A 23,701-nucleotide genomic window follows, 5' to 3' on the forward strand; every position below is an offset into this window, starting at 1 on the left:
ATTAATATAGTGCAATTGTGTTCGTTCCTCTCTTGTACTATGAAAGATGCCGGCTTTTGTCACAGGTCTGCCCCTCTTTGCACTGTGTGGTTACAGGAGCTCTGCTTTATTCAATATTTGAACAACCCGGAGGATTATTGGCAGGCCTGCTTAATTCAGGTTGAGTCACTGTTCTCTGTCAGAAAAATTCAAGAGGCTACATCGAGCCTGAGTTAAAATCTAAACAGCAGAAGTAAAACAACACTAAATTGTTATATTTACAGTTAGATATTTACCAGTTTTTGTCGTTGGCAGAGGAGATACGTCTGCAGAGAGAGAGTCAGGGGGCCTGGTCTGGGTTTAGTGTTCGTCTAGTTTCTGTCTCCTATGTCTCCTTGTCTTTGTAGGTTCCCCTTGTGTCTCTCTTCTCTGTGTCCCTCATCCTCTCTCTGTCTCTTGTGTCAAGCTTGCATGTCCCAGTTTACGTCTCTCCATGTTTCCTGTTTTATTTTGAAAGTCTTGTCGTTCCATGTTCAGTGTGTTTAGTTTTGCTTCGCCTGTGGCATCATGTTCATTTGTGTTGGACTGACTAATAATAACCCCAGAAGCATTATCTCATAAGTAATCAGACTCATTTTTATTTTGAAAATCTAAATATATCTGAAATAAGAAAAGTTTTCATGAATGTCTCCGTGTCTACACAATGTTTATGCTGGAAAAGCAGCAGGATTATTTCCCCATTATATCAAATCCCCTTATTTACCAAACAGTATTCAGAATCGGACATTATATAATCCATACATGTTTAACTATGTGCAAGTCTGCTCTCACAACACACATAAAACTATTCAAGCTCACAAACGGTCTGTGGTTAACACTAAACCTCTGAGCTCTGTGAAAATACTCGATTTGCTGCAAAATTGATGCAACATAATTTTGCTCAGACGAGTTTTAAGCAGTTTTATACAGTCATGTTGTACATTCGCTTTCAGTTATGTTTTCCCTCAAATTCATCAACAATCGTGGAACAGAATGAAAGAGTCATCTTTAAAGTTTTATTTCATGTTCGAAGAATCCATTACGAGTGCTGGATTCTGCAGCGTCTGCAGGGAAACGGAGGGAAAATGCAGCGGCGGTGGAAGCGCTGATAAAGCGGCTTGCAGGCTTCATCTCTAAAGCTGGTGTTTAGAGTGAGAAAGGTCCCCCCAGGACGCTTTGGCACCTGTCTGTGAGGGTGTTGATGGTCTGATGAAGATGTCTCGTTTCTCCTGTCAGATTGTCTGACATCTTTCCTCAGCACCCACAGTGTGAGACAGCGGGGTGGGGGCACTTGTTTGGCGAGCAGCTCTGTGTGACTGACAGAGGGGTCCTGTGAGCGTGACAGAGGAGGAGAGCACTTCCATCTTCTGTTTTGATAGACTGCAACGTGGTCTCGACTCACTTATCCAAAGCTTTGTGTGGTTGAAAGCACTGGAACCTATGGGAACATAAATCGATATCACAGTAAAATCACATCGATGCTGGAGAAATCGAGCATTTCAAGCTGAGCCGTTCTCGGTAAACGAAACCTCATTTCCTGTCTTTGTGTGATTCTCAGGGCCTCTACAACATCATCCATCTGGATTTTGATTACAAGAAAGAATTTATCTACTGGGTGGACTCAACCAGGCCGAGTGGTCGAAAGATCAACAGGATGCGCCTGAACGGGAGCGACCTGAAGGTACAATGGATCTCCGGCGCTGACTGTGCCACGCAGCGCCTCGTAGCACCCTGTCAAACATCCATTTGCTCCACCTGCTCCAACCCTTCTTTTTCTCTCTTTCTGCTGTGCCGAGTTCTCTCTCAATGATCCATTTAAGCCATCAAGCTGCAGTTCAACAGCAACCTTTCTCTATTTGGAAGATGAGTCATTGCATGTTGCTTAAGTGGCTCATTATCACTGCTAAGATGATGCTGGTTATTTTTTATCCTTAGCAGCGTTTTTCTTTTTCTGTCAGCACTCGATGACCTGTTTGCTTAACAGAAATTAATGCATGTTAGTGATAATGGGAATATCATCAGTGGCTTTTAGATGAATGCAGCGGGCGTAATGATACAATGGAGTTTTTTGTGTCATGGCCGAGGTTTCGCGCGGGCCACGAGATTGAAATCCGCACAATGGACACTGGGATTTAAGCAGAACACCCGCTAAGCGCCCCGTGCCACTTCTCATTAAAATAACTGCGTGGGGCATTAGGCTTATTCAGCTCAATTACTTTCACTCTGTGAGCTTGAGCCACTGCCACCGCTTAGCAAGAGGACAAAGTGTCTGAGACACAGATACAGGAGCGTCTCACATCAGGTTAATTAAAAGAGTCACTGATATCCAGTCCTCATAGTAACGGTTGGCCACACGAGGAGGGCGAGACTGTTGAGCAGAAGCTTTTTCTGTGGTTTTCTCTGCTTTTCAGAGATGTTTGCATTGCTTTGCTTTATTAGAACATTTCAGATTTTAGAGCTGCTGCTGCTGCACGCTGCTGCACGCTGCTGCACGCTGCTGCACGCTGCTGCACGCTGCTGCACGCTGCTGCACGCTGCTGCACTTACACATGCATGCATTTGATGGCAAATAGAAAAGTGCAGCTGTGACATTAATTGTTGGTTTGCATAGAGTTGAAGGATCATTTCTCTGCATTCACCTCCTATAGCATAAGTAGAGCAAGTCATCACTGCTGAACTGCTTTTAACAGTGTTGCGCCCTGTTACACACTGCAGTACTGACTCAATAAAACATCTGTAGATATGCCGCAGTTTAACATCAGGCATGATTTTCCTCACACAGCTCACACACCGTGAAGATTTATATCAACTACTGTGGCTTTCTTAAGAAGCACTAGTTTCACAGAGTCTATGGGAGGTGATGTGGTGCAGAGCAGGTGATACCAGGACCCCGAGCCCCATTAAATATGCAACCGTTAGGTACACCGAGTACACCGAGTACACCGAGTACACTGTTCTCTGAACAAACACAAAGCCGGGCTGTGAACTCATCAAGGCCATAATAAAGGAAGCACGTTTTAAAGCCATCATACTTGCTGGATGTCCTAATTTTGCAGATTCTATCACCTTCTGAAATGAATACAGTGATGTATGTGCAGGTCATTTAAAAGCCCATCAGTGTTCTGTAGCTGCAGATATGCACTTTCTGTTTTGTTCATTAAACTCAGATTCTGCTGCCTGTTAATGATGCTGCATTTCTCAGTCAAACACTCAAACAAATCTGTCCTACTAACCACAATAGCACTAATTTTACTTCTGGATGTGTACAGTTGTTAAATACAATAGAACAGTTTAATGTGTCCTGAAGAAGAGGAGGATGAAGCCTTTCTGAGGGCAAATATCTCCCTATTGTGGAAGGGCGTGTGAGGGATTTAGGAAATGGCTTCTTAGTGGCACAATTCTTCTTTCTATTTCTATTAAATCTGACAGCACCGACCTATCAATAGTGTGCGCCAGTTCAGCTGAAATCCAGTATATTTCTTGACATTCATCCATGAAAGAAAATGTTAATGACTTCTAAGATATGCGCCAGACAAACCTATGCACCGAAATTAATTCTTCTCAATCTCTGCTCCCAGATAGTCCACAGAACAGCGGTTCCCAGTGCCTTAGCCGTGGACTGGATCGGAAAAAATCTGTACTGGTGCGACGCAGAAAAGAAAACGATGGAAGTGTCCAAAGCCAACGGGCTCTACCCTACGGTGCTGATCAGCTCGGGCCTCAAGAACCCGACAGATCTCGCTCTGGACCCCCAGACGGGGTAAGCATGTGGTGGCTGCACTTTAATGCGTCCCTGCTTAGAAGGATCGTCGCAGCTTCACAGAGATCCGCTCTCACGTTTTCAGTTAGGCTCTTTTATGATCTCACATTAAGTTGAAATTGGAAGATGCATTTGTGTCTTGCACACCCGCTTTTTTGTTCTCCCGTTGAATGTAATTATTGATTATTCTTTATCTGAATCTTTGTAAAACCCTTTTATGGCCGTCATTCATCACCGTGTGCGCTACGCTACCACGCCAATAGAAGCTGCTGCCTCATGACAGCAGCTCTTTGAACCGTGCTCTCCTTCTGACCAGGTACATCTTCTGGGTAGACTGCTGCGATCCTCCTCACATCGGGCGCATCGGCATGGACGGCCGAGGGCAGACGGTTATCATTGACACAGAGATCTACAGCCCCACAGCTCTCACCATCGATTACACCAACAAGAGGCTCTACTGGGCCGACGACAACCACATCCTGTTTGCCACCATGGATGGCGCCCAGAGACGCAAAGGTGAGACGAAGGTGTCGCTCGGTTAAAGAACAGCTGCTTATCTTCTCAATGAAAGTTAAATGAGGAGATTGTTTTCACTGGTATGTGATCATTATTCACACTGTGTTACATGAGTGCAGCTGTTACAGGATTAGCGGCACCGCGGTTGCTATGCAGAGTAGGACAGAGTGTAATTGAGGTCCGCTGTGGTTATTCGTCCCGTTCCAGTGTCCTACGATCACATCCAGGGAGTAATGGCGCTGACTTTGTTTGAGGACTTTGTCTACTGGACTGACGGGAAGTCCAAATCTCTGCGACGTGCTCACAAGACAACCGGCGCTCAAGGGATCGAGCTCCTCAACTCCTGGCAAGCCATCAAATCCATCAAGGTCTACCACTCCCTGCGCCAGCCCGAAGGTATGAAGTCCATCTGGCGCTCGTGTTCGTTCTGTCCTCCGGTTTGAACTCGCTCACGTGCTTCTGTCTCCTCTGTAGTTCCCAAGCACCAGTGTCAGATTGCGAATGGAGGATGCAGCCACCTGTGTCTCCTGTCCCCCGGCGGGGAACACAAATGTGCCTGTCCCACGAATTTTTATTTGGCGGCCGACAACAAAACCTGCCTCTCCAACTGCACGTCCAGTCAGGTGAGCGTTACTCTTCCCTCCTCCTCCTTCTGTCCTGATCAGGATTTTCCCCTGAAGACAAATTGCTTGAGTGTCGTAAGCTTCCCTCGTGCACCTCGGGGCCGAGGAAACGTCTGCTTTGAAGCGCCGACTGTTCGCGCTGACTTTAAACTCTGTGTTTTGCTTTTGAAAGTTCCGCTGCGGCACAGACGAGTGCATCCCTTTCTGGTGGAAGTGCGACACCGTGGACGACTGTGGGGACGGCTCCGACGAGCCCGCCGACTGCCGTGAGTGCCGTGCTGTTTCAAGGTTGCTTTAGAGCCGCACTAAACCAGAGGAAGCCAGCCTCATTATTTTAGTGAGCTTTGAGCAATAGCAACATTGATTTGGCCATAAGGACACTCGGGTCACAGAGCCTGCTACAGTTAAGCTGCTACTGTTTATAGACTGAACCGTGTTTCCTCAACAGCTGAATTCAAATGTCAGCCTGGGCGTTTTCAGTGCGGCACCGGCCTTTGTGCTCTTCCACCCTTCATCTGTGACGGCGAGAACGACTGCGGCGACAACACGGACGAAGCCAACTGTGGTGAGGATGGAAACGGCGCTCCCGTGTCGCTCGTTACCTGGCAGCATTGTTTCCTTTGTGTGTTTGGCTGCTACTTATTAGCACTGAAATAATGACTTAATCAGGCGATTAGTTTAGTCGGTCACCAGAAAATGAGCTAAAACTGTTGTGATAAATCACTCGTTATTCGTTAACAGCACTTTCAGGCCTCTGCTGCGTTCAGCCTCACAGTTGTTTTTCTTACTTTTGTAAATCGAGCATGTTTGTGTTTGTCATTGTTGACAAACTGTCACCATCAGCTCGTGTCGTTTTATAGACGTAATCATTAATAAAATCACTCTTTTTTTAGTCTTTGCTTCATAATTAAAGCTGTTTTGATAAACTGACCTGTTGTCTGCTGAGTTACTGCCACTCAGTCTGAAACTGACTTCTTGCTTCTTTCTTTGCTCTAATTCAGAGACGTACATCTGCCTGTCGGGCCAGTTCAAGTGCACGGGCAAACAGAAGTGCATCCCTCTTAACCTGCGCTGCAACGGCCAGGACGACTGCGGCGACCGAGAGGACGAGACAGACTGCCGTGAGCGTCATTACGTTTAGACTCATTGTCTTGAATGGCTTAATCAGGATGTTAGACTGGGGGAAGCTTACATGCATCCCTCACTTGACCAGCGTCCTAACGCTGCAGAAACAAGCTGAAAAACAAGACGGTTTAAGGACTTTGGCGTCTCTGGTTTAGAGGTATAATCTAACTGATTAAAAAAATCACTTTTTCCAGTGCAGTTAGTGCGTTTCTGTGCTTGGACAGAATATATGAAGCCGTTAACTTTACATAGTCTTCATTAAGTATTCCACAGACAACCCTTGTTATGACCTGTTTCTGTGGAAAGAGATTAGATATTGAATCACGCAGAGGATAAGAAGAGATTTTCTCTGCAGTGATGTAACTCATCAGAATATCATACCCTATTCAACTCTTTCAGATTGCCACATTTGTCTTGCATGTGATTGCAGGAGGGGGTGGAGGGGGGAGAAATGCAAGACAGTCAGGAGGAGAAAGAGAGACTTAATGAAAGTGAAGCTAATTACTTTCAGGCCTTAGACTTCCAGCGTGTTTGGATGTGGTTTTGAATACTCTTTTGTGAGGAACGTGACACCGCTGATATTAAAATGCCGTTTGAAACAATGTCAGGCTCTGTAACAAGAGGCGGCTGCTACCTCGCTAGATTCAAAATGTGTGTGAAGGAGATGTTATTGAAGCACTACATTTTTTTTCCTTTTCTGCAGCTTCTACAAATATAATATCATAAGATGTCTGGATTACTTTCTCCTTTTCACACGACTTCATTCCCTCCGTAGCTGAAAGCACCTGCTCCCCAGACCAGTTCCAGTGCAAAGCCTCCATGCACTGCATTTCCAAACTGTGGGTTTGTGACGAGGACCCTGACTGTGCAGATGGGTCGGACGAGGCGGACTGCGGTGAGTTAACCGCAGTTTTTCACTCGGCCTCGCTCGCTCTCACTCGCTGCTTCTAGTTGTTTTTTAACTCGGGCCGAGCGAGAAAGACGCCGTCCCCGTTGTTAGTAAGAGCTGAGCTTCACGACCTCGGCGTGCCGACGTTACGCTTGAATATCAGCTCACAATTACAAAATCAAAGTGGGTGTGTTGTCAGTGGCGCGCTGGAAGCCCGGGGCAGGGCCGGGGCAGGTAAATGCAGCGCTGTGAAATCTGCATGACGTGCCTTTGAAAAGAGGAAATAAATGAAAAACCAGAAACGGTGCTTCTGAAATTATCGAAGATTAAACATTTGCTTCCTCGTGACAGATGATGAAAGCTGACAGCTGCTCTTTTAGCCGCGTTTTGTCTGCACTCGAATGCATCTTTCTTATTCATCTCATCGCTTTTGTCTCTGAATCTTAATCAATCACGACTCGGCTCCCTTTTGAGGGAAATGATAATCAGTTCTCATCAAGCTTCTAATTTAATTTGCAGATCTGAAAGGACGGCGTTGTGTTCCGCTTTAAACTGCGAGCGAATAATAGACGTCAATAAAACGACAAAATAAAATCTTTGCTGTCCTATAAACTTGAAATTGAGCTACTGTCAATCTGTCAAATGCCGTCCTGGGAACAGTTCCCTGTAAACGCTGTGATATTTTCCAGACCTCATGGTGACCTCATGAAACAGGCGTTGCTGCTGTCTGCAGAGCGTTACAGGGGATTTACGGTGACCTGCGTTTACGCTGCTGGAGTTTTGTGCTCATTCAGGATGGCTTTGTGCTGACAATAGTGCGTCACTACTTGGAGTAATGCCTAAAATGCAAATTCTCCATTTAACTTGTTCACCTATCAGCCAGTATTCACTTTGATTTCACTGTAAAAATATGTGAGAGGAGGAATTGTCTGTGATGATCTATAAATTCCTGCACAGCTGCTTTGTGATGCATGAAAAGCTTCTCATTCACTGCTGCAGCAGCGTCCATCGGGCCATCTGCAGGCAGCTGGACGCGTCGTGATTGTAGCAGGGCCTCGGTGTCGTTACGCACAACCGTCTGTGTTTACCTTTATTAAATTATGTGCAAATGACAGCAGCCTGCTACAAAGCTCAGCAGCACACACAGCAGAGATGCCTCGCTCGTGGCTGCATACATATACAAGTTAAATAAAACTGCACCATCTGCCTCTGGCTGCAGCTCTGAAACGTTGCGCGTTGCATCATTTCCTGCGTTAGTCGTCATCAGGTGCCGTCGCCCTGCGATGACACAGGTGATCGTCCTGGATGAGAGTGAGCAGCGCTCTGCTTATCCTCCTCTTCGTCGTGCCTTTGTGCTTCGACGCGCGACGCCTCAAACGTCTCCGCAGCAGATTGTAATTACACTTTGTTTCATTTCCAGCTTCCCTGCTTTTCATGTCAGCTTGAGGCACCCTGAAGTAACGCCCAATTAATGTTTTGCCACTTTGTATACGTCACTGATGGCTTTAGCCTCTCAGCCTCCTCGGTGGCATCTGAGCACTTTTCACCACTTCGGAGCGTGGTGGGCTCCATCAGCAGCTAATGTAATTTCACTTTGAATTACTGAGACTTTTTAAGGAAGTTTTGCTTGTTAGCTTGGTAATGAGCTCCGACTTAACAAGAAAATATTGCTTCTTTTCCTCGTGTCACATCTTTTATATGCTGTAAGTGACTGAGCCGCTTCCTAAACGTCTGCCTCGTGTCCTCTGCTGCTGCACTCAGCTTTCCCTCCTGATTCTCTCCTCCTGCTGTCGTGTTGGAAAGAGATCCAGGCAGAATGTGTCACCCTCCTCTTTTGACACATCTCTTCCCTAACTGATAACAGCGTTACCTTGGCCATTATCCCTGATGGTGTCTGCACAGAAATGACTTTTTAAAAAGGAGCTCTCGGTTTGACTTTGGAAAGCCATTCTGAGGAAGCATCAGTGGAGGAAATGTCAGCGCATCTGTTCCTCTTTTAAAAATAAATGCAGCTATTTTGAGTCATTTTTGCTCTGGCCATTAAGGTTTAACGGCGAGACGTCTGCTTTCATTTCAGGCTCAAACTCTCGGCCCTCCATCGTTTCTGAACTGCGAGCTGCCGTTCATATCGACGAACGCACACAGTCGTCCCAAAAACCAACAAAAAAGTAAATGAAAGAAGAGTCGACACTCGGTTAAACTCTCAAAGGCTGTTTATTGCATGTGTGGGAGGCATTTTAAGCCTACACCTCTGAACTGCTTCCCTATCTTTGAATATTTCAGCGACTGCCTGCTGAGACGTTTCGTGACGACAACCCGTGGATCCGTTTCCTGCTCTGGTGAAACGAGTGTTTGTATCTGTCGAAGCTTCTGACAGATCCAAACATATCAGAGTTAGTCGTGGCTCGCGTTACGTCTCAGAGGAAGTGAAACACGGCGAGTTCGGTTTCCGACTAAAGCCGCATCGTTCGGCAGCTGTCGCCGGTGTTTTCTCACAGTACGTTCGGTTTTGCCAACTTCCTGTCACACGTTTGTTGGGATCGGTGGCACAGTCGGGTTCGCTCGCCTCTTGAGTGTGCACCGTGTTTTGAACTCGGCGTCGGGAAACCCTGAGGAAGCCGTGATTGCAGGTTGAAAATGTGATAGCGAGCGCAGTATTAATATTCATGCTCTTTGAAGCCATTTTCATCTTAGTGTTTGTTTGCTCCTGATGGAAAAGATGAGAAGACCTGCGGACCTCATGAATTCCGCTGCGAGAATAACAACTGCATCCCCGACCACTGGAGGTGCGACAGCCAGAACGACTGTGGAGACAACTCGGACGAGGAGAACTGCAGTGAGTACCTGACTACAGTTCTTCTACAGTTTCACAGCTAAGATCGTGAACATTTACAGAATAGTAACTTAATGTTAAAGCTGTAGCTCTGACTCCTTGTTGAACGCAGCAGAAATAACTGAGAAGCTAAGTGAGCCTGAACGCTAACAGCTGAGCTGTGCTTTCAGGTGTGCCAGAGATCAAAATGAAAGCGTGCAATGCAAAGATGTCCCCTCCTTTGAATGAAAGCATGACTGTGTGGTTACTCAGTCTGCTCCGTGTTGGTATAAATCATGGCTTTGATGTCAACTACTTTTTTTGGATGTCAGAAGAAGAATTATGGCGATGCTGGAAAAGCCTACAGAAGCATTTCTAAAGACCCGAGTGTTCATCAATCCATATTAGCTCCAACTGTCTCCTCATGGCAGAGTTTCAAGAGTACTCTCGCTAGTAGCAGGCTGCCTGCAAAGATCATACCGACAGCACAACATGCACGCTGGAAACTTGTGAGAAAGACATCAAGAGAAACATCAGAATACCTGCAGACAGTCCTACAGGTATTAAATCTTTATCCCGTTATGAGGAAACAATAAAGGAAACGACAGAGCCATGAAGGAACCTCAGGCACATCTAAAGTTCCCAAAAGGACAGAGCTGGAGAGGCAGTGTTCTTCAGGCAGGTCACACAGGAAGCTGCGATTAAAGTTTAAAACAAAGAAAACGCCGCACAAATAATCAAATCTGACCTGTGGAGCAGGTTTGTGGGCAGCTTTGCTTCCTGATGACCTGGAAATGTTACGATCATCGAGAAGCTTGAAGGAGTTTTGTAATCCACGAGAGGAGCGACTCGAATGAGCAGGACGCTGAGCGGACGGACCGCTCACATCTCTCAGAGGTCATCCATCACCAGCAGCGGTTTTAAAGCTTTGTTTTAAATTGCAAAATGGAAATGTGTTGAGGACGTTGTGCTCTCACAGTCAGCTGTGCAGGTTCATCGATCTCCGTCTGTAATCTAAGACTACATTTCTCTGAGGGTGAGAGCACGCTTTTTATTTTTTATTATCAAGGTGAACTTAATGACACGAGAGCTGGTCGCCCATCCAAAAACACAATAAACATTATAATCCAGAAAGAGTAAACTCTCACAGCCTGGGATCAAATCCAAAGAAAGGCACAGAGACTTGCACAAACACCAAGCAGCACATGCAGAGAATGCAACCAAGCACAAAGAAAAGGCAGGGCTATATATCCTGAGGGTAACTGGGACAGTGACACCTGTAGAGAGCTATTTGGGACCAGTACACCAGTACCAGCTGTCTGTACTGGAGCCTCATGTGAGGTCAGAGGTAGGGCTGCTTGATTATGGCAAAAATGATAATCACGATTATTTTCACTGAAATTGAGATCTCGATTATTTGACGATATTTATTTAACAATAACAATGTGTTGAATAATGACTTTAAAAAATAATATAAAATAGTGCAAATACTGATAACAGTGCAAATGTTTGCAATATAAGAAACAAATGAAAAATGTAAACATCTGTGTTTAGTGAGCTTTGCAGTGTTGCTCTGTGGTGCAGCTACACTGTAGCGAAGTTCACACACTGTGTCTACTTGATCCACGTCTGACTGAGCCCATAATGTTTCCACACCACTCAAGTTTTTTACCTCTCTTTTCAACCAACAGCAGTCACTCTCCTCTCCAAATAACTTCTGCTTAGCTTTCCCAGCTTCCCTCGGGTCCTCTTAATCAGCGGTCTCCAACCCCTGGGCCTCGGACCGGTACCGGTCCGTGAGTCGTTTGGTACCGGGCCGCGAGAGTTGAGGCTCAGGTGTGAAATGTATGGTTTTCAGGGTTTTTATCGGTTCTCAGCGTTATTTTGTTATCGTTTTTATCGTTTACTCGGTTTTCCTGGGTCTTTCCACGTGTGTTATGAATAAATCTTCTTTTTTTCAGTACCGGTACTAGTTTTATTTTGTTGTATTTATCCGCGACACCTTAAAGGCCGGTCCGTGAAAATATTGTCGGGCATAAACCGGTCCGTGGCACAAAAAAGGTTGGAGACCGCTGCTCTTAATTGTTGTGACGCGTGTTCGAAATGCAGAGAGGTGCGCTCGATTTGCCACACGGAGCAGCGCGAGAGTAACGCACGAGGGAGGGGCTAATAATCGGCTCAGTCATTTTTAATGATCGTTGAAAGCCCAGATCGTAATCGTGATTACAATTCGATTAATTGAGCAGCCCTAGTCAGAGGTCGTTTGAATCCCAGAGGGTCAGAAGAAATGCAGTTCTCTGAGGACAGCTGACTGCTGCTCCCGGCGACTCAGCCACACCTCTCTCCAACACACACACATGCAAACCATCCAGGCCCATCTGAGGAAAGCTCTGTGCTGTTTCTCTGTGAGCCACACGTTCTTTCTTCTTTTGACTTGTTTGGATATTCATCATCACTTTTGGGAGAAAACTTTTTATTTCCGTTTGAAATGATGCCGGAAACCCAGCTTGTTAAATTTCCTGGTGTCTGCCTGCGTGAGGGGAAGGCTTTTGTCTGCACATTAGACGTGCGCCTTTGCTGAGTGTGCATAATGTGTGCGATTTATTAGATGCTTATTCTCCAAACCTATTAATGTCACTTAAAATGCAAATAAAAGCCAGTCAAGTGTTGGACGGTGCAGAATTAAACAGGTGGACTCAGAGACAATAGAGAGGCTGCAAATCAGATTTTGCTGCAATGCCTGCTGGGAGTCTGGGTTACAGCACAGCTCGTAACACACACCAGAGTTAGCTAAGAGTCCACGATAACGGGGGGAGGCCCAGGCGGAGGATGTGATGCAGCTGTTTAGCTGCGTCCTAATATCGTCCTCGGGGACAGACTTGCACTAAACGGCAAATACAAGATTGTTGGCTTCAGAGAGCTGCTCTGCTTGTTGTCAGCGTAGAAATGAATGCATTTACATCTTGATCAGCCAGTTCATCCACTTCTAATACAAAATGACTCTAATTAGATAAAACGGCGGTTTTGCCGAGGCATTAGCGTGTGATCCTAAACACGCAGCGTTTGGCTGATGACAGTTTGCTGAGAGTGACGCTGGGAAAGAATCACATGGTTGATTTTGTGTCTTCTTTCTACTCAGAGCCCGTCACCTGTAACCACAAGGACTTTGCCTGTGCCAACGGAGACTGCATCTCCTCCCGATTCCGCTGCGACGGAGACTACGACTGCTTGGATAATTCAGATGAGGTTCATATTAACCTTATGCTATGAAACATTCATGTATTTAGTTTGTTTTTCTTTTTGTTGTTCATAAAATGAGGAAACAACAGACATTGGTTTTATTCTGAGCGACCAACAACCTAATACAGGAAGTCAGGATCAGCTGTTAAAAAAGTGCTAACCCTGATGCTGTGGGTGTTGCCCAGCAGGCAGTGCAACGCTGATACACCTGGTTATATTCTGATCAGTATTAAGCATAATTAACTGTCAGCACAGTCACATATTAATTATGAATTTAACCATTCAAACCTATATATATACAAACCTAAACCATGGGCTGTTGACACATTCCTGTGGCCACCCACACACATCAAGGTCAAACTTGGTCTGCATCTACACACACAAACTCATCTACATTTAACACACTAATCACAACTATACTTTGATTGTATCTCAGCAAAGATGGAAAAGCTCACTTTTAGCACAGAAGGCTGGATGTTCAGACGATTTTGTCACAGGTTGAGGCAGACTGTGTGGAGAGTGGATCCAAATGCAGATGAAACAAAGCGTGCAAACAGACTTAATATTAACTGAAAGCAGCAGGTAAACAATAACCTAAAATAAGCTAAATATAAAAACCCTAGAACAAGAACAGGAACCTAGAAACCTGAAGACCTGACATGTGTCTGTAAACCCGGGAACAAAGCAGGCGATCGAGCGAGGAACGAGTGTAAACACACACAGGAGGTGATGAAGGGAAACAGCTGATTAGAACAAACATAATGACGCCACAGGGGAGTGAAACTAAACACCACGAACATGGGACACCAGACCTCTTCAAAATAAAACAGGAAACGTAATGAGATACAGACATGACAACACAACATGACAACATAAGACACGCAGACATGAAACACGTCTAAGAAACAATGACCCGTAACAGCAACCTCGGCATAATAGAAATTAAACATAAACCATAAACATCAAAATATGTAAAAACTCAAAACGCTGAGTCAGATGAAGCCGATCGTTGGGAGACGTGAACCCATCTCTGTCCCGCCGCTCTCGACATTAGAAACGGACTAATGTGTCAATATTTGTAAATGAATAATCACCCTGTTTTAGGCTAAACTGCATCGGTCAGTTACATATTTATAAAGTTACTAGAAGTTTATATCATTTGTTTTAATGGACTTTTAAGGTGCGAGCGTATGAGGACTGATCCTCTGTTCACTTTTATTTCCAGCTGTAGTTTTGTTTGCCGCCTGGTTTACTGCTGTGACTCTAAACGGATGCCACCAGTGAAACCTTTATTATTACGCAGCAATAACATCTGGTAGTCATTAATTATTAACCACATATATGGAGTACGTGCGCCTTCAGAGCGTGCTAATCAGCCATGCATCAAACGTAGTTTTAGCACAAAAACCACTGAAATCAATAAACACACGTTTACTGTATTATTTACCTTAATAGTGTAATTACACCAGGCGTTATTAATTATCAGTTCATTGTTTGTAAATATAGTAAAATATGAACACACTGAATTTGAATTAATTATCAGTTCATGTATAACAGTCATTATAAATTGAGCTGCTAACAAGGCGTGAGTGGTCCCTATGCATCATATCAGTGCTAATGCTGTCAAATGATGCGGGTCAATAATAAGTAACATAAAAATTACAGGTCACATAAATGTGCTATTGTAGACACACACAAAAGGACACAGAGGCTTAACGCGTACAAATCACAGTGTACATGAGCCAAATTATAGCATATGGATAGTGTAATTTAGTCTGCAATTGATCCCTGGAAAATGTCTGTCACTATCTGAGCATGCAGCACAAGCACGCATTAAATATCCAAATTGGAAAAGAGAACTGGAATTAGATGGCTATATTGGCGCCTGCAAAGAAAATAATCCCATTGTGGGCATAATTCACCGCGCTGATCCAAATCTCCTCGTCATGGTCGCTATATTCCAAAACAATGCTGGACAGGAAGCATCGCCACGATGAACTGTTGCACCTTCAAGTACATTAGTGCGTGAAAAGCCTCGTATTCGTTTCCTTTTGTAAATCCTAATCCTCCCCGTGCCTTTCAGCAGCACAAAGACGGCCTGTTTTGTCCATAAAGATGCTTCAAAGCCTCAAATTTCTGTTATAATTTTACACTCTTGTAATGTGTGAAGAACTTAAATGTGGCTTTATCTGGCATTTCATGGCGTAAAGAGATTTTTGTGGGATTCATATAAAAATGCTCCATCAGTGATAACGATGCATAATTCAAGGACAAAGCCTTGTTATTACCATTCATTATTCGTGTTAATTTATTGCTCTGTTCAACATTTGCACAGCAATTTTTACATATAATCCTCCTCCATGCAAACCAGTGCAACCCTAATTAACCCTTTATTATGTGGCTCCCCGGCGCCAGCTTTGTGGGTCAGTGCAGTCAAATAGTTTGAGGAGAGAAAGTTTCCCTTCAATCAGCAGTTATTATTAAAGTCAGTCATTCACAGGAGCCACCTGTGTTTACGTAGAAGAACAATGCTGGCTGCATTCATGCTGGATTCAATGCATCATGAAGTTTAGCTGCTTTTAAGAAAAGTGCATGCATCTATTTTCAGTCCCATCGGGATAAAACTCTGAGGCTTTATTTCTGTTTTTATTTATTTCTCATTCGGAGAGGCTGCCGGCTGCTTTGGAATCAATGTAAATCATTTTTTAAACGCTATTTGAAATACTTTCTAAAAACCTCGTCACCTGTTGGTCCCTTTCAAGCCTCACTGAGCACCAGACTTTGCTCTGGAAATAGTATTTAACAGCGGTTACATCGTTAGTTTGTAATGGACTGCATTTATACAGCTTTGTATTCGTATCGATCACTTAAAGTGCTCTGCACTATAAACCACATGCACATTTAAACAGCTCTTCTCTGAAACCACACGTGTAGTCCTCACTCTGTGCTCACAGACACAGATTGAAGACGCGCTTCGCCTCCTGAGCCACAGCGTGCACGTGGCGGCGGGGGCGCTGCGCGGTTCCAGCAGTGTAGGTCGGCTTGTGTTAGAACAACGGTTGCGTTCATGTGACCGTTTGTCAGCCCTTCGCTGCGTTCCTTCATTGTGACCGATTGTGTCAAACTCCTCTGCGTGAGCTGTTTTACTATGTATGATGTCGTTTTCTGTTTCCGCCCAGCAGGGGGCTGAGCAGGAAACAGTCCGGCTGCTGGACGCTGGACGTGTCCTTGATGTTTTTCGCTGTGTTTAATTGCAGAAAGGCTGTGAGGCACACTGCTCAGACGACCAGTTTCGCTGTCACAACAACCTGTGCATCTCGATGAAGTGGCTGTGTGACGGGCAGGAAGATTGCAAGATGGGTGAAGATGAAAAAACCTGCCAGGAAACAGGTGAAGAAAGCTCCCACCACACACTGAACCACAGAGCCGTCCTCCTTTGTGCAACCTTTGTTGTCCACAACATTGTTTGTATTGCAAGTGTGAAGAATTCAATTTATAGTTATTATTCTTTTGTAGGTCAAAGAAACATTTTCTTTTTGTCCACTGTGAATAGCTCAGAGTGCACTCTGTGAGGTCACTGCTGTCTCCAACCAACCACAGTCTCACAAATCCCCCTGTAACACTCTTCTCTTCTGCAGTTGTGCCGTCCTGCTCGGTCAACGAGTACGTGTGCACCAGCGGCGGCTGCGTGTCGGCCAGCCTGCGCTGCGACGGACACGACAACTGCCTGGACGGCTCGGATGAGGTCAGAGAATCCCCCTTAAACTGTAGTAGCATAGTGTTGCAGTACTAAGTAATCAGAAAGCTGCTTTTCATGCATGAACCGAGGACCAATCGGTGCTTTTTCTAGACTTGATGGTTTGTGTTTGCGTGAGATGAGCTCAACTCATCTCAGAACAAAGCAGGACGATGGTTTAGCCGAAGTGTTGCTCACAAACATTTGAAAAATGTGCAGTTTCAGCTTTACTGAAGCTTTTTGCTGCCATCAAATTAAAAAACAAAACACATGTTGTACTGTTGCAACAACATAATTTTCAAATCACTAGACTCTGTTTTTAAATTTGAACTGTACAGTTTCCCAGTTTGTGGCCATGAAGATGAAAATAGACAAATGAGCAGAGAAAAGGAGTGAATGGTGTCTTTATGAGTTAAGCAGCAGAGAGAGACTAAAACTGTATTTTTATGTTTAACTCTCTTACTTCTTTGTTCTGGAGTGAAATGATTGAAGCCTTTAATATGTCCGTCTGTGTTACTGTGCAGTCTGCAGCCAGATGGCATAAACGCTCTCATGACTTTGTGGCATACGCGTGACCTTTTCCCAGCTCATCCTTGAGGGTTTGTTGCGCTCATTGAGGAGCACGTACTAAGAGATATGATTCTATGCAGAGTTGTGCATATGTTGGGTCGAGGTCCTCGAGATAAAAAGGCTCCTGAACTAAAAACATTTAGCATCTTTTGTGCTCGCGTGGCTGCGGTGACATAAACCTTCACCTCTGTCCTGTCTTTGTGTTGATGAGAACGCCTGCTGGCTGCGCCTGCGTCTTTGCTAACAGATCGGCTGTGTGAAGGAGTGCAGAGAAGACGAGTTCCTGTGTCTGAATCGGGCCCACTGCATCCCTCGGCGCTGGCGCTGCGACGACGTGCTGGACTGCATGGACCACAGCGATGAAGAAAACTGCGGCCAGGGTAGGTGTCAGCGTGATGTCTGAAGGTAAAAAAGTCTCATTTGTATAACTGAACAGAGAATTGATTTGAGCGGCTGCACAGCATTTAATGATAAAAGGGCCGAAACAGCAGAGAGGAAGACGACTCTGAGACGGGAGGAGAGACAGGAAGAGAAGCAGGTTCTGCTGGTGTTGGTGGGAATGATCCACATTGTCAGGATCATCATGTAGAAGCATCTGTTACTAGAATCCTGTAATGGGCCATTTGTGACTCCTGTTCTCCTTTGAATGCACTGTTTTTACCGTTGGCGTGTTCGCGGCGCTAAAAGTCTCGTTGCACTCTTCGATTGCAGCAGCCTTCTTCTGCCGAGCTGATGAATTCATTTGCAACAACACCTTATGCAAACTCCACACGTGGGTGTGCGACGGCAAGGATGATTGCGGAGACAACTCTGACGAGGACGCGGACATGTGTGGTGGGTTGAGATTGTCACTCTCAAGAATTTCCTTTGAAGCAGACGATGCATATTTTATAGACCTCTGCTTTTCGATCTCCCGAGAGGGAACGTTTCGTTGTCTTTTCATAAAAGATTTGATGCTCTTATTAATTTATTTATAGTTCCACTGAAGGACACCTCCATTAGCCGTTTGTGTCTTTTGTCCTCCAGCGAAGCTTCCCTGCCCCCCCACGAGGCCGTTCCGCTGTCGAAACGATCACGTGTGTCTGCGCACGGACCAGGTCTGCAACAAAGTGGACGACTGCGGCGACAACTCGGACGAAGAAGAGTGTGGTGAGCGCAAACCGCACCAGCACGGGTCTAACGATGCCTCGAGCGGTATTAGTGTGAAAGTTCAACGACTCTTTATTCATCAAATTAAGTGCAGAAGGTTAAAAGCGCCCCTGATGCAGCCGTCCTTGTTTCGTTCTGTGAGGATGATAATTGGAGTTGGGAGAAAAAGAAGCACCAACAATGAAGCAGCGTCTGCTTAGTTGTTGAATGACAGAGATTTCTTTTTCTCTCTCATGCTGTTTAACTAAAATAACCGAACGTTGAACATTCTGCAGAGCAGGAGGCTTGTTGGTCCTACACCGTGTGAGGCTGTGTGCTCGTGCACTGCAAACCTGCAAACACAGGTTTTGAACTTTAGCTCGAGTACCAGGAGTCTAAATGTGCTGCAGAGGAATCTGAAAGGCAGAAAAAGGACTGTGACTGCATGTTAAACGTTTGGTGCACTTAACACAGTTTACAATTTATTCCTGCAGATTTTTGTGGTGAAAGTGAAAATGCTTTTCAAACACACGAGCGCTCCCAGCCTGTTTCCTCCACACAGCTTTGTGTGAATAATCCCAGACAGGAAGGAGAGGACGCATCTCTGCTCTCCTCCATCGCTCTCTCATCTCCCTCTCTGCTTCCATCACTGATCCATCTCCTCCATCACTTCATTACCTCTAAGAATTCTGTGCTTCCGCTTCTATCCTTCTGTTCAATCTGAGCTTAATCCTAATAATCTCTTCATCCGCGGCTTCATCGCTGTGTGATATTCTTTATCTCTGTCTGTTATTGGAGGAGGATGGCAAACTTTTGCTTATGTTCTCTGAGGACAAAAGCAAAACGTGTGAAACACCTCAACAGTTTTTAGTTTGAATAATTAACAGATACAGTCAAAAAGCTCTTTCTCTGATTTATTTCAAACACTTGCAAAACGACCTGCCGGCAAATAAAGAGACTCCGGGACGTCGCTTCAAAGTAGTAAACACTAAACGGACTTCATGATGATTTCAAAGTGTTCAGCTAAGTCAAGCGCAGGTGACTGGACAGGCTGTTTCTCATGAGCTGATGTCGGCTCTCGGTCTGTGTGCACTGAAGCAGAGGTCGTGGCTGGAAGACCTCGGCCCTGTGGGAAGACCGAGTTTTCCTGCAGTAACCGCCGCTGCGTCCCGATCCAGCTGCAGTGCGACCTGTTCAGCGACTGCGGGGACGGCGGCTCAGATGAGCAAGACTGCAAGGCATGTAAGTACGGCACAAGCTGACTTCAGCGGACACGTCAAAGGAGCCATCGGTGAGATGAAAAGTACCAAATGTTACCGCGGCGTTATCAGAAAGCGAAGCTATCCTCGTTTTGTTTTGTTATTTATGCTAATACATGTGCGCCTGCAGTGTGCTTTGTAAAAGATGGAGATGCTCCTTTGGCTTTTGCACCTGAAAGGAGGAGCCCAGCAGGGCTGATGTGTAATCTGCCTTTATTTGTAGTTTCCAGTGGAGATGTATGTGGAAAGAAAACCAATCCGTGTGGAGAGGACGCCGTCTGCAACCAGACAAATGCTAATTCTATATGTCAGTGCAAACCTGGCTTCAAGAGGAATCAGAAGACGGGCCAGTGTGAAGGTAACCGTGTGTCATGTAGTTTCTATGGTCTGGCTTTTAACACACACTGACGGCCTTAGCTGTTGTTGTTTTTATTGACTTATTTTATTTGTTTTTCTGTATTTTACTGCATCATTGTTGCGCATTTCTTTTACTTTAGTGGCGTTTTACATGAAACTGACTGAAATGTGCTATAAAAATAAACTTAAGAGCATTTTACATATTTACTTATTACGTATCTGTTCCTTCAGTTAGTTTAGAGGAAGCTGGCTGGTGCCTGTTGTTCATTTTGAGCGAGTTTAGTCCTGATAAAACCTGCCAGGTGTCAACAGGTGAGTTTGTGAGTCAAACCTCAGTAAAACTGGGGAAATAAACGGTCTTAATGGAAGCGATTGCTGTGACTTTATAACGTGTTTGTAAATGTCATACATGCACACAGTTACGTGGAAAACTCTACATTTGCAGCATCATAAATGAGGCTGTACTTCTTTGCAGAGATAAATGAATGTCTGCAGTTTGACGCTTGTCCTCATTACTGCGCGAACACTAAAGGGTCCTATAAATGCTCATGTGACCGGAATTTTAAGGAGATCAACGGCAACTGTGTAGCAAGAGGTATGCTAAGAAAACTCAGTGTATCCACTGTGGTGACCTCTCTGTGGACGTGAGTCGTTTTAATGAATGGTTTTACCTTTTAACACGTGAACGACTCACCGGCAGGACCGGAGGAACGAGTGTTCTACGTGTCCAACGACACCGAGATCCGCAGCTTCCTGTATCCCTTTAACCAGAGCCTCGGATACAGGCTGCCCACGCACATTGAGGACAACGCCCGAATCATTGGGATGGATGTTCTGTTTCACCACCAAAAGTTTATCTGGGCGACCCAGTTCAACCCTGGTGGGATTTTTTACAAAGACAATTTGGAAAGAAGTCAGAGCAAAACAAATGTCAGAAATATTGTGAGTATTTTTTATTGTATTTTAATTTTGTGCTTATTAGGAAGAAAATGTGTTTAAAAATAATCCGTGTTTTAGTTTCGTATACTGCACCGCTACGTCTCACTTTGAATCAGCGTGTGCACGAGCGCCTGACGGTGTGACTCTTATCGGTTGCAGTGCTCAGACTTCCGGCGACCCCGAGATATTTCTGCTGACTGGATTACAGGAAACATTTATTGGACCGATCACTCCCGGATGCACTGGTTTAGTTATTACACAGCCCACTGGACTAAATTACGATATTCCATAAATGTGGGCCAACTTAAAGGACCGAACTGCACCCGCCTGATTACTGATATATCTGGAGAGCCGTACGCCATCGCCGTCAACCCCACCAGGGGGTAAGTACACATCACACAATATTCAACTTCACAGATGTTTCTGCCAGAGCACCATTATTTAATCCTGTAACGAGCCGCTGTTTTCGAAAACGTAATCAATTTCACATTACATAATACTCAGTAGCATGTTATTAATTACTCAGCTGCTCCGCTCGGCAGAGTAATCGGTTACATTTCCTCTTACATCACTTAAACTCGCCAGACCTGCTCCAACAAAGGTGTTACAACAACGACAAAGCGGCGCACAGCTGTGACACGTCGCTCTGCTAACGAGTCTTTGGTTTTCCTCATCGTCTCAGCTCCTGACGCTGTGTTAAAAAATAACCTGTTTACTTTTTAATATTATTATAACTGTAAAACATGACATCAACACAGAAACGTGCTGGTTGCAGTAGCTGTGATACTGAGCATGTATCTGTAAAATAAATGCATATTTGTTGAAGCTGATTTTGGTTCCTCGCAGAATGATGTACTGGAGCGTGATCGGTGATCATTCTCAGATCGAGGAATCAGCCATGGATGGCTCACTGCGCAGAGTGATGCTGGACAAAAACCTGAGGAGACCCACTGGTGGGTGGCTCGTTTATTCCTTTTGTTGAACCACATTTTTTAAAAAGTTCATCATTAATTTTGAAGTCATATGAAATGTTGTGAATTTTATGAATGGACTTTGTGTGTTCTGATATCTCTGGCCAATACCTGTCCATCAATAATTATTCAATAACTATTTAATTTCCAGTTACTGAAATGATTGAACGATCATAAAAATAAAGATAAAAAGTAACACAGCACGGTGTCGTTGGGCTGATATCTGCACCTTCTTTATTTGTGCAGTAAACACACATTTGATGCACAACGTGCAAATTCCACATAGCAGAGCTTCAATATAAACTCGTGTTTGTTATTGAGGCAGCTAATAAATACCTGATTAACTAACAATGTTCTGCCAACATGTGTAACACTTACACACACGATGTGTTTCGCCTGCAGCGTCACGTGACGTTTGCAGTTATATATGAAATAAAGTTCCGCATGCAGACTGTCTGTTATTCTAAAGAATCAAATGGATATATATATTTATTTATTTATATATATATTTATTTATTTATATTTATTTTTATATATATATATATATATATATATATATATATATGTGTATATGTATATATATATATGTATATATATGTATATATATGTGTATATATATATATATGTGTATATATATATATATATATATATATATATATATATATATACATATATATATATATATACATATATATATTAGGGGTGCAACGATACACAAAATTCATGGTTCGGTTCGATACTTTGGTGTCACGGTTCGATATTTTTTCGATACAAAAAAAATGTTCATGCCTTTTTAATTTGTCATTTATTAAAATTATAAATATATATTTTAACACAAAAGTACAGTTTTTAAATTTAACCCTAACCCTTGTGCGTGTTGTTTTTTAGCTCGTCATATTGCAGCCACAGAAATTCTTTTGTCCATGAAACCATAAAGCTGCACTTTCTTTTTGCCTTATAGTCTGATTTGTCATAACTTCTCCGTTTTGTGGTAAGCTTTTCTTTGGCTGTCACTTCTTCACCCTGACCTGTCTTATTTGGCTCAGCAGAACTGAAATGCTTTTACATGCACTCACATAAGCTCAGCGATTCTCTGCGCGATCAACCTCTCACATGTTTAAGCTGCGGGAGATTTCACTTGTCATGTTTGCATAGTAAGCTAACGATTAATAAGACGATGTCAGAGGAATTGGTGCACAAATTATCATCACTCACAGATCAGTGCTGTCGCTCTCTATACACAGTTTGCACGATTGCAAAGTGAAAGCAAAAAAACAAGCGCAAATTCAAACACGACTTCAATATGTCACATATTGACAGTGGCTCACCCAATGACATAATTACCCAGCTACATTTCTGAAAGAATGCAAAAGCATTGACATATATTTTTCCTACAATAGCCCGACAGGCAGGGGAGAGATAGCCCCGGGACGTCGGGCTAGCGATATTGCGAGCCCTGTATCTGATTGAGGAATCACTCATCTTTGGAAAAGAGAGTTTATTACAGAGAAATGTCTCTTTCCAAAATAAAAGCTATACTATCCGCTTCTTCTGGGCTATATTCTCAGCAGCATATTAAACATATCAGGTCTCCATAAGGAGAATCCTGTGCTAACAGCTGTCTAAATGACTCGGCTAAAGTTTGTAGCATGCATGCTTGTTTTTGTCTTTGCACTAGGATGATGTCGGCGTAAATGTGCAGTCATATTCGTTGCGTTCCCACTAGTGCTTTCAGGTTAATCTCGTTGAAATAACCTT

At 44.2% G+C, this 23,701-nt stretch overlaps 1 protein-coding gene across 2 annotated transcripts in view; it reads left to right on the forward strand.

Moving 5' to 3' along the window:
• Positions 1 to 23,701, forward strand: part of lrp1bb (low density lipoprotein receptor-related protein 1Bb) — a 278,492-nt gene that overhangs the window by 224,886 nt on the left and 29,905 nt on the right. Inside the window, exons 58-79 of one of the 2 annotated variants that reach the window (XM_085374416.1) lie at positions 1,577 to 1,699; positions 3,597 to 3,778; positions 4,095 to 4,294; positions 4,502 to 4,690; positions 4,769 to 4,917; positions 5,090 to 5,183; positions 5,366 to 5,482; positions 5,919 to 6,038; positions 6,818 to 6,937; positions 9,651 to 9,767; positions 12,883 to 12,989; positions 16,241 to 16,373; positions 16,622 to 16,728; positions 17,537 to 17,669; positions 18,001 to 18,123; positions 18,316 to 18,438; positions 19,516 to 19,659; positions 19,900 to 20,034; positions 20,509 to 20,628; positions 20,734 to 20,975; positions 21,132 to 21,355; positions 21,819 to 21,925. In XM_085374416.1, the coding sequence (XP_085230542.1) occupies positions 1,577 to 1,699; positions 3,597 to 3,778; positions 4,095 to 4,294; positions 4,502 to 4,690; positions 4,769 to 4,917; positions 5,090 to 5,183; positions 5,366 to 5,482; positions 5,919 to 6,038; positions 6,818 to 6,937; positions 9,651 to 9,767; positions 12,883 to 12,989; positions 16,241 to 16,373; positions 16,622 to 16,728; positions 17,537 to 17,669; positions 18,001 to 18,123; positions 18,316 to 18,438; positions 19,516 to 19,659; positions 19,900 to 20,034; positions 20,509 to 20,628; positions 20,734 to 20,975; positions 21,132 to 21,355; positions 21,819 to 21,925 (3,109 nt within the window). The remainder of the gene's footprint in view (positions 1 to 1,576; positions 1,700 to 3,596; positions 3,779 to 4,094; positions 4,295 to 4,501; positions 4,691 to 4,768; positions 4,918 to 5,089; positions 5,184 to 5,365; positions 5,483 to 5,918; positions 6,039 to 6,817; positions 6,938 to 9,650; positions 9,768 to 12,882; positions 12,990 to 16,240; positions 16,374 to 16,621; positions 16,729 to 17,536; positions 17,670 to 18,000; positions 18,124 to 18,315; positions 18,439 to 19,515; positions 19,660 to 19,899; positions 20,035 to 20,508; positions 20,629 to 20,733; positions 20,976 to 21,131; positions 21,356 to 21,818; positions 21,926 to 23,701) is intronic. The other variant, XM_085374417.1, reaches the window with a different exon arrangement.

The sequence above is a fragment of the Diplotaxodon limnothrissa genome, linkage group LG16 (genome assembly GCF_057381915.1).
Source record: "Diplotaxodon limnothrissa isolate DT_005_m linkage group LG16, D_limnothrissa_male_GT1.1, whole genome shotgun sequence".
Taxonomy (NCBI): domain Eukaryota; kingdom Metazoa; phylum Chordata; class Actinopteri; order Cichliformes; family Cichlidae; genus Diplotaxodon; species Diplotaxodon limnothrissa.